The sequence below is a fragment of the Alosa alosa genome, chromosome 6 (assembly GCF_017589495.1).
Source record: "Alosa alosa isolate M-15738 ecotype Scorff River chromosome 6, AALO_Geno_1.1, whole genome shotgun sequence".
NCBI lineage: Eukaryota > Metazoa > Chordata > Actinopteri > Clupeiformes > Clupeidae > Alosa > Alosa alosa.
In genome coordinates this window covers 32538499-32554545 of record NC_063194.1, presented here as the reverse complement: position 1 = coordinate 32554545, position 16047 = coordinate 32538499, and the positions used below count along the sequence as shown (strand labels likewise).

Genomic DNA, 16047 nt, shown 5'->3' with positions numbered 1-16047 from the left:
TGCATTTCAAAACTTAAGAATCATCCAGTAAGCAGTATTGGAGCCATTATCTGCAAGTGGAAAGAACATCACTGCATCATCAATCGGCCATGCACAGGATCTCCTCACAAGATTTCTGACCAGGAAGTCAGAAGAATAGTCAGAAGTGTAGCCTAAGAGCCAAGGACCACTTGGAGAAAGCTCCAGAAAGACTTGGAGGCAGCAGGTTCAATTGTTACAGAGAAAATCATACAATGCACTCCACCACCATGGCCTCTATGCACGCTCACCCCACATGACTCTATTACTGAAGAAAAACATCTCGAAACTCTTTGAAAGTTTGCTACACAACATTTGGACAAGCCTATTAAATACTGAGAGAATGTATTCTGGTCAGGCGAAAGAAAATGTTAACTTTTTGGATGTCATACTACACACCATATTTGGAGGAGAAATGACACTGTGCATCACCCTAAAAATACCATACTAACAGTGAGGTTTGGAGGTGGAGGCATCAAGGTGTGGGGCTGTTTTTCATCTCATAGTACTGGCAGACTCCACACAGTTTCACAGAGCGTTTTTTCCTGGGAGAATCTTGCCATCCACCAGGACGATGAGTATGAGACGTGGCTAGACCTTCCAGCAGGACAATGATCCAAAGAATTCAGCAAAGGAAACTCTCAATTGGTTTCAGAGAAAGGAAATCAAGGCCCTGACTTTAATCTAATTGAACAGTTTTGGAAGTTACCTAAAGATCAGGATTTACAAGTGGGACCCCTAGAATCTTCAATATCAAAAAACTATCTGTTTAAAAGAATGGGCCAAAATCACACCTGAATACTGCAACTGATCAGTTTAGTCATACAGGAAATGCGTTGAAGCGCTCATCACTAGATGTACCGCATACCGGTACAAAATATGACCGCCGCTCAGTCCTGTACATCTGTTCCGCGAAAATAAATCACACTTCAATTTGTCTCCATATTTTACTCCATCCCCCACTCTTAAAACTTTTGTGCTTGTTTGGCATGCCTGAGTGTGTTAGTAGCGGGCTGCACAGAAAGTAGCCTACTGGTGCTGAAAAGGTGAATAGATTGTAGAATAGCCAAAGAAGATGTAGCATTGTTATAAAACCTTTAAAATCTCTAAACAATTACAAGTAGGGCAGTTCATCACAGTTCATCCATTGCAACTGGATTGATGAAAGGTCACTTACACCTGTAGGCTACATTGTATTTGGGAAAAGCAAAAGGTATCAGGATAATGTTATTTATTTATTTATTTATTTATTTATTTATATATAAACAAAAACATCTGTCAGTTCCATGCCGTTTTCAACAGCTATCAAAAACAAAGGTCATTTTTGGATGGATTAATTTTTTGTGAATGTTTCTTCTTCTACATAAGATTTTAGTCATCTTTAGTTCATGTAATACTTTATTGTCAATGCACAAATTAAGTAACAGTAGTCTGAAACGTTTTTGTTAATGCACAAATTAAGTAACAGTAGTCTGAAACGAAATGCTGTTTTCCATCTAACCAGTGGTGCAAATAACTGACATGTCCAAATGGGCCTTGATGAAATGCGTCGCTAGACTGTTCATACACATTTTAACGGGCCAAAGTTGAAGAGCTGTTGTCCGTTATTGTTCGTGCAAATATAGGCTGATTCATGTTCCTTTGCATTGTGTAACTGAGGTCTATGGCTAGTCTGGCTTTCACCAGACCAAGCTCAATCTTTAAGGAATCAAAAAATAAATAGCGGGCAGATCAGATGGGTTCACCCAGCCTAGTCCATAGGCACCCGATTTTGTTTTAATTTTCCGATTGAGATATCCACGCTCTGGCTATGCAAAAATGCATCAGGGAGTTATGACAAAACTGTAACTAACAAACTAGATCCTAATAGAAAGCTGTTAGCTTCCCTAAGCTACAGGTAGGCTTATAAGGTAGGCCTATTTACAACATAAATTGTCAATAGGCTATGCTGGCGACACAAATAAAATCTCCTTTGGAAACCAATGGCTTACGCCTTACAGTATCAAGCGGACGTAAACTGCCATATCGTGGCAAAAAGTTGTAATAAAATTCACGCAGCTCCATGAGTCAAGGAAAGCGCGAATGATGTAGCCACTTCTAAATGGGACCCACTACACAGTAGCTTAAGGTGTGTTGCTAAAGCAGCTAAAATGAAATGAAGGTGTCATTGTTTGGATACTTCACACACACATGCTTTTTAATTTCACAGACTACAACTACCAAGCTGGAATCAAAGCACATCGATTTCCCTCTCACACCCTGCACGCACTTAAAACAAAATAAACAGGCGTCTCAGTCTCACGCATGTATAGGCAAAACTGTATCAGACCGGTGAAACGTTGGTAAATCTTCCATTGCACAGAATGATTTTTGTAGCACATGCAACAAATGACAGTCGAAAGATACAATTACAGTGCTGCTATCAATTTGCTTGGTATAACCGCATTTATAGTTTTCTACAAATGCAATCAATCAAATTGGCCTCCATCACTCAACTTACGCTAACGGTAACATTACCTAGGTCCTTATTGATATTATAAGATTAACGTAGGCTACCTGCAGTAAAAACCTAACCTGGCAATAGCCAGATGAATTTCGCTCCACCTAGCTCCACTCATCCATCTGGAACCGATCCATTGAAGTGTTGCTTCAGAAGGCTGGGCCTAATCAAAAAATGCTTGCATATGATTGAATAAGCCACTTGTCCGTCATCTATTGACGTGCTACTTCAACCACTCACATCGAAGCCAACCCGTGACGCTAATAACAGACTCACAGTCGCTTCTACGCTATGTCACATCTATGAAACTCCGCCCTCGTCCTGATTGGCTAAACCATAAAGTTGGTTGGAGAAATCACTCTCAATGGAAGAGGTCCCAGATGGATGTGAGTGAAGCTAGGCGGAGCTAAGCGGAACGACATTCATCTGGCTAGGGTCAGGTTAGTAAAAACCAAGCATGTCCGATAAACATCCTCAGATTTATTTCGGCTTCAAGAAGAAATGGGAATTACATTTCATGTGAACATCGTCCTATCCTTATTAGACCGTTCTCTGCGGTACAGTCCTTGTAGGAAGCGTCCATTGTTTTTCCAACCCACTTTTAACTTCCAACAAAATTACGTCTCACTGCAACGATGCCCCATCTAGTGGACAAACGACTACTTATCGGCAATACTGGAAATGCAGCCATGATGATGATGATGAATATTTATTTTGGCTTTCTTTTAATCCTACTGAATTTGTAATTATGTATCGGCCGTTCTAATACCGATAGTATGTGGGTGCCTGTGTGTGTGTGCATGTGTATATGTGTGCACCGCCATCTACAGTACAATGAGTGTACAGTCACTAAATGTACACATAACCTAATTTTTTAGACCCCCATGGATGAAATTCTACTGAAACTTGGCATACCCCCAGAGAATGCCAGGTCAATCATACACATACAATTTGGTGCAGTTCTGAACATCTTAACTGAAGATAGGGGCGATTAAAGCAGAATAATATTGCATTTTCATTTTTTTACGGGGGGGGGGGTGCAAATCACAAATGAGTGATTATGAGCCAGGTTGATGTGGGCCCTTGAGACCAATATACCATAAAAGATTCTTCATCCTCAGTGCCACGGTTCAGGTAGTTATTTAGGAAAAACTGCTTTTTTTTGCGGGGTTCGGGGCCCAGCAGTCCCGGGGGAGTGGTCCCGGGATGGGGCTAAACCAAAATTTCCGTGTCCCATATCGCCCAAAAATTCGGTGGTGACGGGGAATCCCAGGTATATGACGTTGACCAAAAATTCCAGGAAGTAGATGTAGGCCGTGGTATCTCTACTAATAAATAAATAAATAAATAAATAAATAAATAAATAAATAAAAAACTTTGACAATCCCTATATGACCTCCAACAGGAACATTACAACACTATATATATATGGGTTAAAACTCCAACAGAACCTTACAACACTGTATATATATATATATATGGGTAGCTGCTACCCTGATTTAAAACAAAATGAAACTGATCTCAGCTGGTATTCTGTCTATAATGGAAATGGCTGGAATGGAAATTTCAATGTTCCAAAGACACATTCTGTTAATCTGATATAATTTTAAAAGGCTGACCCCAAACTTTTCTGACCGAAACTGATAGTGTATGACCCCCAAACTATGAATCACATCACAATACATCTTCACAGAACTATTATTAGCCATTTGGAGTATGGGATATTTACTGAGACAGGCTGTGTGTGTGTGTGTGTGTGTGCACCTCGTGGATGGGCTGTCGGGGGGGCAGCAGGTTGCGGTAGGGGATGGTGTCCTGCCCTTCCACCGGGGGGCGCAGTGACAGTGCAGTCTGCTGAAAGACGTCAGCGCACATGTGCTCCATTATAGACGTCATGATCACCACACTGCAGGGAGAAGAGAAGAGAAGAGAAGAGAGGGAGAGAGAGAGAGGGAGAGAGAGAGAGAGAGGGAGAGAGGGAGAGAGAGAGGGAGAGAAGGAAGAAATGAGGAGAAAGAGAAAGTTCGATTTAAAAACTCATGACCCATGAGTCATGGATCACGGCCCATGGTCTGGGTGTGTCGTACTGTGTGCTCTCCCTGTACAGAAGTCATGAGCTGGTGGATCATAGTCTGTGTGTGTGTGTGTGTGTGTGTGTGTGTGTGTGTGTGTGTGCCGTACCGTTCGTTGTAGGGGTGGGAATCTTTTGGCACCTCACGATTTGATTCGATTCCGATTCAGAGGCCAACGATTCGATTCTAAACCGATTATCGATGTATCTCGATGCAACAATTTTTTGCAACAGATGAATTACCTTTTCTAATATTTTATCAGAGAAAAAGCTTATTTCCCGCCACTATCTTTGGGCGGGGCCCTTGATCAACCTTTTTTTTTTTCATTTTTTATTATTTTTAATCATTACTTGCCTAATTGGGTGGAGAGAAAGCTATATATATATAACAAAAGCAAAGTAGACCTAAGTACCAAATGTGTACAAAGTTGCAAGTTACAAAATGCAACACGCGTCATGCACAGCGTGTTCTCGACTCTCACGCATCACACCGGGCCTGCTGTGCTGTATTGTGTAGCTCACGCATCACACCGGACCTGCTGTGCTGTATTGTGTAGCTCACGCATCACACCGGACCTGCTGTGCTGTATTGTGTAGCTCACGCATCACACCGGGCCTGCTGTGCTGTATTGTGTAGCTCACGCATCACACCGGGCCTGCTGCGCTGGATTGTGTAGCTCACGCATCACACCGGGCCTGCTGCGCTGGATTGTGTAGCTCACGCATCACACCGGGCCTGCTGCGCTGGATTGTGTAGCTAACATGCAACATGGAGCTTGAAGATGTTAAGAAAACGATAAAAACAGGAGAATTAACTTTGAGCAAGTTTGGAGGAAAGTCGGAGGTATGGAACTATTTTTAAACAAGTCACGGGCAGTGACAACATAGGCTATGTGTTGGCTTTGTCGAGTGCATTAAGTGCGGCACACTGCTCGCATATGACAGCAAAAAACCTGGGACTTCGACGATGAACAGACACATGAAGCAGCTTGCCATGGCAGAAAGGATGATAGTCAGCCATCAATGTGTTTTGCTGCAGGGACATAAGACCATTTTACGTTGTAGCCTAAGTGGCTTAAGTTTCTTCATTTGGATCCATTTGCGATCCATTCCATCTGAATAAACAAACAACGCAGTTTACATGCTTCGTCCTTGTTTCAAACAACTCAGAATTGTAGTTGAGAATGTCAGTTATAACAGCCCGTATTAACAAATTGTCAGGTTTAAATTGGGCTCAGGCTCATAATTACAGTGTCGGGGCGGGCTGGGCTCAGACACAACGTGCACGGACTTGGATAGAGTCGGGCTTGATTTTCTACCTTACACACGTTGTAGGTTTTGTCCAGCTTACTCTCGACCTCATAGAAGTAGCCGGTGCAGGTCGTTTAGATTTTTTGCTCGCCATTGCAGCCATTTTGTCACCACTTAAACTTTGTAAACAAACTCGCACATGTGAACCGGCAGGCAGAAAGGTAGCGCTCTGCAGCAGGCAAACAGAATGTTGCAGCAGGTGAACTAATTTCATTGTTAAAATTCCGATTATCTGCATCGAGCATCGAATCGTTCTAGAGAGAATCACGATGCATTTAAGAATCGATTATTTTTCCCACCCTTAGTTCGTTGTAGAACTGCAGTGTGTTTACTCCATACGTAGGGGTCATGAGCTGCCGGATCATGGTTTGTGTGTGTGTGTGTGTGTGTGTGTGTGTGTGTGTGTGTGTATGTATGTATGTGTGTGTGTGTGTGTGTGTGTGTGTGCCGTCCCATTCGTTGTAGAACTGCAGTGTGTTTTCTCCGTACATAGGGGTCATTAGCTGGTGGATCATGGTCTGTGTGTGTCTGTGTGTGTGTGTGTGTGTGTGTGTGCCGTACCGTTCGTTGTAGAACTGCAGTGTGTTTTCTCCGTACATAGGGGTCATCAGCTGGCGGATCATGGTCTGGGGTTTCTCCCTCTCGTCCAGCCCCAGCATCCTGACGTGGGCCACTAGCCAGGCCACTGCACAGATGCCCATGCTGCACACCTTCCCCTTAATGTTATCTGTGATCTTCTGCTCACACAGAGAGAGGGGGAGAGAGAGGGAGAGAGAGAGAGAGAGAGAGAGAGAGAGAGAGAGAGGGGAAAGGGAGAGAGAGAGAGAAGGGAGAGAGAGAGAGAGAGAGAGAGAGAGAGAGAGAGAGAGAGAGAGAGGAGAGAGAGAGAGAGGGAAAGGGAGAGAAAGAAAGAAGGAGAGAGAGAGAGAGAGAGAGAGAGAGAGGGGAGGTAGAGAGACAACATTCAGTATGAACATTTCTTTTTTCAGGGCAAGTGCAACGACTAGAAGACAAGAAGCTGACCATGAAAGAAAAGAAAATAAAGCACATAAAGGTAGAATGACACAGATAAAGAGTTTAGAAAGGGGTTTCTGTGTGTGTGTGTGTGTGCATGCGTGCTTAAGTGTGTGTGTGTGTATGCATGCGTGCGTGCTTGCTTGCTTGCTTGCGTGTGTGTGCGTGTGTGTGTGTGTGCGCGCGAGTGTGTGTGTCTGACCTGCACATTCTCCACAGATAGGACCCCGTTCTCCCAGGCGTTCAGCACCTCAAGGATGGCTCCAGGTGTGTTCAAACAGATCTCATGCCACTTCATCTGACTGACACACACAAAGACAATAGTATTACTAATGTGATCATGATCTGGGACGGATGGACACACACACATGCATAGGAACGCACAGATACACACAAACAAAGACAGACAGACAGACAGACAGACAGACAGATAGATAGATAGATAGATATAGAACAGTAACAGTACCAGTAAAAGCCAAGGTGTGTGAGTGTGTGTGTGTGTGTGGTATTTTGAAGAGACTGGAGAATGGAGGGTGGGGGAGGACTGAGGGCTAGGTGTGTGTGTGTGGGTGTGTAGAGTATTTTGGGGCTGGGGGAGTGCTACGGTCAGTCTCCGGTCTCCTTCATTAATGGGTCTTATGTCTGCCCGCTCATCTGACTGCATCCTTAAGGAATGATGTGTCAGCTGTGTTAACACTGTTTGTGTGTGTTTGTGTGTGTGTGTGTGTGTCTGTGTATGTGTATGTGTGGCTGATGATATAGTGTCATGTCTAGCTAATCTGTGCCTGATTCACATCCCAGAGGATAAGAAGCACTGTCTGCATTGGGTCTGAATCAGACCGCAGCATTCCATTTAACTGGACCACTGTTGAACCTGCCAAACCTTACTGACCAGACCCGATAAGTGGTTCCGTCCCGGCATAGCGGATGACCTATGCCCGAATGGGAACCGATCCCAGGCAGGGTACTGGCACAGGCCACGCACTGAACGCGAACGCGCAAACACACAGACACACACGCCCACGCACACACCCACTCATACAAACTCCCACCAAAACCTCTGTCTAGTCTACTCCCACAAGCTTCATGTGGGAAGTGGAGCTGAGCTGCCCCAGCCGTCCCAGCACTGACTCCGCCCCAGTGTTGACTCCGCCCCCAGCTTGTCCACTCACACGAGCTTCATCTCAGAGGCGGAGTTGAGCAGCGCCACCAGGCTCTCCACCTTGCCGGACTCTGGCCTGAAGCAGGGGTGGTCAGGGTTCAGCGTCTTGCCCTCCTCCGGCATGCACGTCTGCAGCCACGTCTCGAAGAAGGGCACCTCACCCGACGGGCTGGGCTCCGACAGGATCAACTGGACAGAGAGAGAGAGAGAGAGTGAGAGAGAGAGTATAAGTATATATACTCTTTTGATCCCGTGAGGTAAATTTGGTCTCTGCATTTATCCCAATCCGTGAATTAGTGAAACACACTCAGCACACAGTGAACACACACTAATCCCGGCGCAGTGAGCTGCCTGCAACAACAGCGGCGCTCGGGGAGCAGTGAGGGGTTAGGTGCCTTGCTCAAGGGCACTTCAGCCGTTCCTACTGGTCGGGGTTCGAACCGGCAACCCTCCGGTTACAAGTCTGAAGCGCTAACCAGTAGGCCACGGCTGCCCCAAGAGACTGGATTGGCCAGGAATCGAACCCGAGTCAACTGCTTGCAAGGCAGCTATGCTAACCACTATACCACCAACGAGAGAGGGTTTTGACCAGTCACTTTTATTGAAAACATTTTTGTGGTCATGTGAAGAACCAACTGATCAACTGGAAAAAGGAAAAGAGAAAAAACATGAGGAGAGTAGAAGATGTGTGTGTGTGTGTGTGTGTGTGTGTGTGTGTGCGTGCGGATGTGTGTGTGTGTGTGTGTGTGTGTGTGTGTGTGTGTGCGAGTGTGTGTGTGAGTGAGTGTGTGTGAGTATGAGTGTGTGTGTGTGTGTGTGTGTGTGTGTGTGTGTGTGTGTGTGTGTGTGTGAGTGAGTGAGTGTGTGTGAGTGAGTGTGAGTGAGTGAGTGTGAGTGTGAGTGTGTGACCACTAACCTCTGAGCCATATGTTTGAACCACGTGGCAGAGCATGAGGAAGGAGATATCAAACAACAGGGCCCGCACAGATGCCGATTTAGCTGCACAACACACACACACACAAATTACAAACACATATCAACTATGTCTATGTATCCACACAAAACATGTGCTTATCAGCTGAGTACTCACATCCCTCTCCACTCATGTGCTTGGGGAACTCATTCAGCCTGAGGAAGAGGAGGAGGAGGAGGAGGAGGAGGAGGAGGAGGAGGAGGGAGAGAGAGGACGCACCGATGAGAATTGTGTTTATATTTATACACTGCATGTGTGTACTATATGTCCATGGATGATGTATGTATATGAATATGTATGTGTGTACATACTTATGTAAGTATGGCGTGTGATCACAAGCAGACTCACTTAAGCTAGCATGGTGCTGTACTACTGTGTGTGTGTGTGTGTGTGTGTGAGCTTACTTGATGAACTTGCGGGCGAAGGACTTGAGTTTGCCAGTGGCGGCGGCCGCAGCCAGTAGAAGGTCCAGACTCTTCCCCGACAGCATGTGACCCAAAACACCCAGAAGCCCCTCTGGCGACTTAGAGTGGTCTGCATCTACCGTCTGCACACACACACACATCGCTACAAGACGGACAATAACACACACACACAATATCACACCAATATCACCCACACACACACATACACACACACACATACACAAATGAACATCAATGCCACAGAGGAAAGGGACACACCCAGTTAAGTAAGTGGGTCAGGTGATAGAGTTCGAGAATCAGCCTGCCAGGAAGTGGCACTCGAGTCATAGTGGACCTCACACAAATCACACCCATTCAACACTCAGCTGCAGTGTGTGTGTCATGTCCTACTCAACATTCATTTCTAATCTTTCCTAGGAATTAGGAAGTGCAACAGTGCTTTTCAAGAACAGGAACAATTCCATGAAAATGTATTAAAATTAAAATGAATTGCTTTGGCAGTGATGTAAGAGGTGAGATTAAATCCTAGGTTGGGCTGGATGTGAGTGTGTTTGTGTGTGTGTGTGTGTGTGCGCGTGCGTGCGTGCGTGCGTGCGTGCGTGTGTGTGTATTTCAACAATGTTTAGTCATTAGTCCATTAGTCTAGGGTTGGGCTAGATATTTGTGTTTGTGAGTGTGTGTGTGTGTGTGTGTGTACCTTGAGGATGTTGGTGACCGTAGGCTCTGCTTTAAAGAAGCACTATGCAACAATTTTAGCAAAAATGACCTTAATTATGCAGGTTGAGAGTCGTTCTGATGGTTCTACAACACTTTCTGGGTCGTTTGGTGGGTGGGTTTATTGTGGTGGGTTTATTGTGAGCCCTGTATATGTTTAGCTTGGTTTCTTGATGGCTAGCTCGCTAGCTAGTGGGGGTTTAACGTAGCAGTCACTTGCTACCGAAGCTGCAGGGGGAGCTGTCATAAAAAATGCAAGCCCAAATCAGGCAAAAACCCAGAAACAGCGAAGGAATAACTAGACCTGCATAGGGCTTCTTTAAGGATGAGTCCTGGGTTGGGCTGGATGTTTGTGTTTGTGTGAGTGTGTGTGCGTGTGTGTGTGTGTGTGTGTGTTTACCTTGAGGATGTTGGTGACCGTGGGCTCTGCTCTAAGGATGAGTCCTGGGTTGGGCTGGATGTTTGCATTCTCTGCTGTTTTGAGACGTGGGGCAAACTCCCTGTCCTCAGCCCTGAAGAAAGAGGATACACAGGAGGGGACAGACCAGAGAAAGAGAGAGAGAGAGAGAGAGAGAGAGAGAGAGAGAGAGAGAGAGAGAGAGAGAGAGAGAGAGAGAGACAGAGAGACAAGAGCGGGCGAGGGAAAGAGAGATAGAGAGACAGACAAGTAGCGACAGAAAGAAAGACAGGGTGAGAGAGAGAGAGACAGATAGAAGGAAAGAAAAGATGGAGAGGGAGAAGATGGGATGAAAGTGATTAGTGTCAGGCTGGGACTCAGCTGAAGCACTGGCTGCTGTCGCACGCTGATGATGTCACAGTGTGAGGGATGGGAAGACCATACCGTTTGGCAGTGAGGTTGGCGGTATTGGAGTCTGATAGCAGGCCCAGCTTATTGCACTCCTGTAAGAGAAGGCTCAGGCAGTCACAGCTGAGAGGGGGGTGGCAGAGAGAGAGAACCAAAATGTAAGTCATAATAGTCCTAAATGTTATTGGGTGAGTTTCCTGTCCATGGATTAAGCCTACACTGCAAAAGCTGCTTATCTAACAAAATCTAACCACGTGTTATTAATCTTATATCAAGATAAAAAAAACTAGTTGGTATTGTTTTCAGTATAAAGAGACTTACCTAGCGCTTTCTTATGAAATCATTTGACTTAATAAAAAAAAAAAAATGACTTATTTTAAGACATCTCATCTTGAAAACAATCAAATTTGTCTGCCAGTGCGTTAAGCAAATTTGTCCTAAAAACAAGCAAATTTGTCTGCCAGTACGTTGAGTAAATTTGTCTTGATAAGACTCCTTAAAATAAGTTAAAGGAGTGGTTCAGGATTTTGGACATAGGACCTCATTTCCAAGTAAGCAAGTGTGATATTTATCAGTGGAGACCGTTTTCAACACGTTTCATCCAGTCCTTCTAATTGCAGAGTTCGCAGGTGCAAGGCTAGCGCAAGTCAATGGTATGTGCTAGCCTGCCACTAAAAACAGTCTTACCCACTCCAAAGTACACCCAAGGCAAATAAATTATAACGCCAGACTATCAATGTAAATGTCTGTATTGATAGTTTTATTTCTAACATTATTCTATCCTTGCATTTCAACGATCGATTACATTTTGAGGGACTAGTGTCTTAGCAGCGCGAATTATACTTGCTCCAGTTAGTAGTACTGCTTCAAAAAGTAAACAGTAAAGCGCACTCCAATGGGGATACCTAGTAGTAGCCTTGGTAATATCAGTCCGCTGAGATGCAAAATGACTACTACCAACTTCAGGGAACAAAGTATAATCCATTGCAACGCTGATGCGAGGGTAGTTGTATTTCTTACACTATTCTATCAACACAGACATTTACATCGGGTTGTCTGGAATTTGCCTCGAAAGTGTCCTTTTTGGAGTAGGTAAGACTGTTTTTAGTGGCAGGCTAGCACATACCGCTGACTTGCGCTTAGCCTAGCACCTGCGAACTCTGCAATTAGAACGACTGGATGAAACGGTTGAAAACGGTCTCCACTGATAAATATCACACTTGCTTACTTGGAAATGAGGTCCTATGTCCAAAATCCTGAACCACCCCTTTAAAGTCTTCTTAAATTAAGTCAAAATGATCTTTTGAGAGAGCACTAGGTAAGTGTTTTCATACTAAAAACAATACCAAATAGATTTTTTTTTATCTTCTTACAAGATCAATTACACGTGGTTAGATTTAATTTTTTGCAGTGTAGTCCTAGACTAAAAGCTCTCAACTGAACTACAACATTCATTATCACATCATCTTACATCTGAGACATGTTTTCTCCTGAGCTATCGTACAGTACACATAGGCTACACTGCTGTCATTTGCTTTGTTTCACAGTGTGTGTGTGAAGGCCTGAAGTGTCTGCAGTGTGTGTGTGTGTGTGTGTGTGTGTGAAGGCCTGAGGGGTCTGCAGTGTGTGTGTGTGTGTGTGTGTGTGTGGTGTGGCCTGAGGGGTCTGCAGTGTGTGTGTGTGTGTGTGTGTGTGCGAGGGGTCTGCAGTGTGTGTGTGTGTGTGTGTGTGGGTGTGAGGGGTCTGCAGTGTGTGTGTGTGTGTGTGTGTGTGTGTGTGTGTGTGTGTGAAGGCCTGAGGGGTCTGCAGTGTGTGTGTGTGTGTGTGTGTGTGTGTGTGTGTGTGTGGGGTCTGTGTGTGTGTGTGTGTGTGTGTGTGTGTGAAGGCCTGAGGGGTCTGCAGTGTGTGTGTGTGTGTGTAGGCCTAAGGGGGTCTGCTGCTGACACACCTGTGCTGCTACAGGATGCCGCAGTGTGTGTGTGTGTGTGTGTGTGTGTGCTGCTACAGGGTGCCACACTCGTGACTATTTCTCATGACTTCTGACATTTACTAGTTGCAGTGGATAAAAGCATCACATTTGGGAGAGAAACTCACAAAGGGGGCCTGATCAGATTTAGGGTGTGTTCACATATAGTCCCTTTTAAAAGAACCAAACTCAGTCCACTAAAAGGGGACCAGAAAGAGGACCAAAACAAATAGGAGTTCATTTTGTATTCACATTGTGAGTTAATTTGAAAGAGGACTCAGCTCTGAAAGAGGACTTAGCTCGGAAATGTAGCTCTTTATGACAAGTGATAAGCTTGTCATAAGCTGTCTCTCGTTTGCCACATGCAAGAAAAGTTTGACAGAGATAATAGCCTAGCTAGCAGATCATGAAAAATGGTGAGCAATGAAATCCAAAGTTTATTGATTTCTACATTGTTAGTTACATATAGCTTGGATGAAAAAATACTCATCGCCCTTGTTTGCCTGTAACATTAGCCAAATTTCAAATGCCTGTAGGCCTATCATGAGCCTGATGATTAAAAAAAAAAAAAAAAAAAAAAAAAAAAAAAAAAATATATATATTGTGTTCACGATGCACAAATAATGCGTACTGTGCCGCAGACTTCAAAGCGAACTGTGCCAAGACTACCTCCCGAGGGGGTCTCAGTTCGGTTCGCGTTAGAGGGGTCTGAGCTCGGTTGCCGTGCTCACATATGCACAAAAAATGCTGAGTCATCGTCATCTGAGCTTGTTCGTAGAAGGCTGAAAGGGACCAAGTGTGAACACACCCTTAGAATCGTAGGCACCTCGGATCTGGCCCCCGAACCTTGTTTTTTCAATCGAACCGAATCCTACGCAGCAAGAATGTAATCATAACACTGCAAAAAATGAAATCTAACCAAGTGTTAATAATCTTCTGTTAAGATCAAAGAATCTATTTGGTATTGTTTTTAGTATGAAAAAACTTACCTAGTGCTCTCCTGTAAGATCATTTTGACTTGATTTAAGAAGACATTGACTTATTTTAAAGTCAAGAGTCTTATCAAGACAAATTTACTCAACGCACTGGCAGACAAATTTGCTTGTTTTTAGGACAAATTTGCTTAACGCACTGGCAGACAAATTTGCTTGTTTTCAGGATGAGATGTCTTAAAATAAGTCAAACTTTTCTTAAATTAAGTCAAATGATTTCATGAGAAAGCGCTAGGTAAATCTCTTTATACTGAAAACAATACCTAGTTTTTTTTTAATCTTGATATAAGATTAATAACACTTGGTTAGATAAGCAGATTTTGCAGTGAATATACTTTGAGGGGGGCATTTACGACTTTAATACTGTACTATAGGAACAGTATAGAGAGTAAGGATGTTATCATAGAGGTATTATACACTACAATAGAACTACTATACATGGATTTCTATGCAACGTCACGAAAACATGCGTGCGCAACTAAGAGGCAGAAAGCACCATAGAACAGCATAGAGCAGTGCTCTCCATGAAAATAATAAAATGAGTGAAAACTGCACCAATTCCAAATCATGATGGTTAGAGAATCATCAATATGTTCAATATCGGAATGCATGTCTTTGCCAAAAATGATAAAATACGATGTTATATTAATAATGCAAATGAACGGCAAACTCTGAAATATAGTTTGAAATGAGATGTTGTTATCATTGAGACAACAGGGGTATAAAAAAATAATCCGGATATAAAATTAGGTTAAGTTTAATCGCTGTGGATGGCCACCAAGCATCTTCTGCCCCACGGCCATACAGTTTTGTTGGTAAACGGAAACCCGCCAGAAATCGTTTAGTGATGTTGTCTGGCATGTTGTCTCCATTAGGTTAAGTTTATATGCTTCACGTTGGGAAAACCACAGGTTGGGAAACACGCTTTAGGAAAGTTGGCCATGAGGTATTGACATTACAACCCCTCAACGCATCTTCAGGCCATCCTTAAAAAATATTTTTGTTTGCCCCAAAACAAATTAAAAATGGGTCGGGTAGGTCAATATTTTTTTTTCAAGATTCAAAGTAAAAAAAAAAGTACAATATCTAGTTTTGTTATCGGTAACTGACTGGGTCTTCAACCCGTGCCTTCAAAAACCTCATTCTGATGCAAATATAGACCAGCCTTTCTCAAACTTTTGAGGCCCGGTATGGCAGTGGGTCATGGGCTTCTACATGTACCCAGAAAGAAGGCTTCAATAGGCAGATGTTCCAATACCTGCATACAGTCCAGTCTGCTCTGTTTCTAAGAAGTTCCAAAACAACGCTTAAATAAATAGCGGTTGAAGCTTGAATGACTTTCACGAATGAATGCATACCACCACTTAATTGGGGCTCCAAAACCACAGGTTGGGAAACACAAATTATCAGATGAAGCACCAGTTGAAAGTTGGGACCCATTTTTGATGCTGAATAGACCACAACCAATTTCTGATGAGACTAGGGGAGGATTGACAGTTCTTCCAGAACCCCCCAAGTAAAAGCGCTATCAGTTTGTGTAGAATGAAACGTCTCCTGCACTTCTGTCAGATAATGCACCACCTCTCCCAGAAATGTTTGCCTTCACCAATGTTTTGATATTCACATGTTTATTTATTTTGTTTGCATTGGAAGAACACAAGGAAGCAGATCTCATCGGCATAATTGAGGTTGAAGATATTTAGCACATCAAGTTTGTCATTATTTAAATATTTAAGGACCTTGTTCATTAATATGTATGTGTGAAGGATAACATATATTTATTGTAAAACATGTAACTGTATTAGTTGTTAGTTTCTGCTTTCAATCCCTTTCCAACCCTTCAGCTTCATCTTTAGATGGTTAGCCACAGTGGATGTGGTCTTATTACAGTGCATGAAAATGCACTATACTGTTCCTCCTAGGCTTCATATTATCATTCCGCTGACCACTTTTGCATTGCATTGTTTGCATTTTCATGCACTGGTAATTCCTTGGAATTGCATTTCTAGTTGCACTTTAATGCAGCTGTACAGAGCTTACATGTCAGCGTGGAACAGCGCTCATTCACAGTGAAGAATTTCTTACAATTAGCAATG

At 43.6% G+C, this 16047-nt stretch overlaps 1 protein-coding gene across 1 annotated transcript in view; it reads right to left on the bottom strand.

Annotated features, from left to right (window-relative positions):
- The window catches only part of med24 (mediator complex subunit 24), a 36123-nt gene that overhangs the window by 10638 nt on the left and 9438 nt on the right, over positions 1 to 16047 (bottom strand). Inside the window, exons 13-21 of the mRNA XM_048245517.1 lie at positions 11030 to 11116; positions 10589 to 10688; positions 9454 to 9596; positions 9167 to 9204; positions 8993 to 9075; positions 8087 to 8265; positions 7117 to 7216; positions 6462 to 6637; positions 4283 to 4424 (exon numbers count right to left, since the gene is read on the bottom strand). Coding sequence (XP_048101474.1) covers positions 4283 to 4424; positions 6462 to 6637; positions 7117 to 7216; positions 8087 to 8265; positions 8993 to 9075; positions 9167 to 9204; positions 9454 to 9596; positions 10589 to 10688; positions 11030 to 11116 — 1048 coding nt within the window. The remainder of the gene's footprint in view (positions 1 to 4282; positions 4425 to 6461; positions 6638 to 7116; positions 7217 to 8086; positions 8266 to 8992; positions 9076 to 9166; positions 9205 to 9453; positions 9597 to 10588; positions 10689 to 11029; positions 11117 to 16047) is intronic.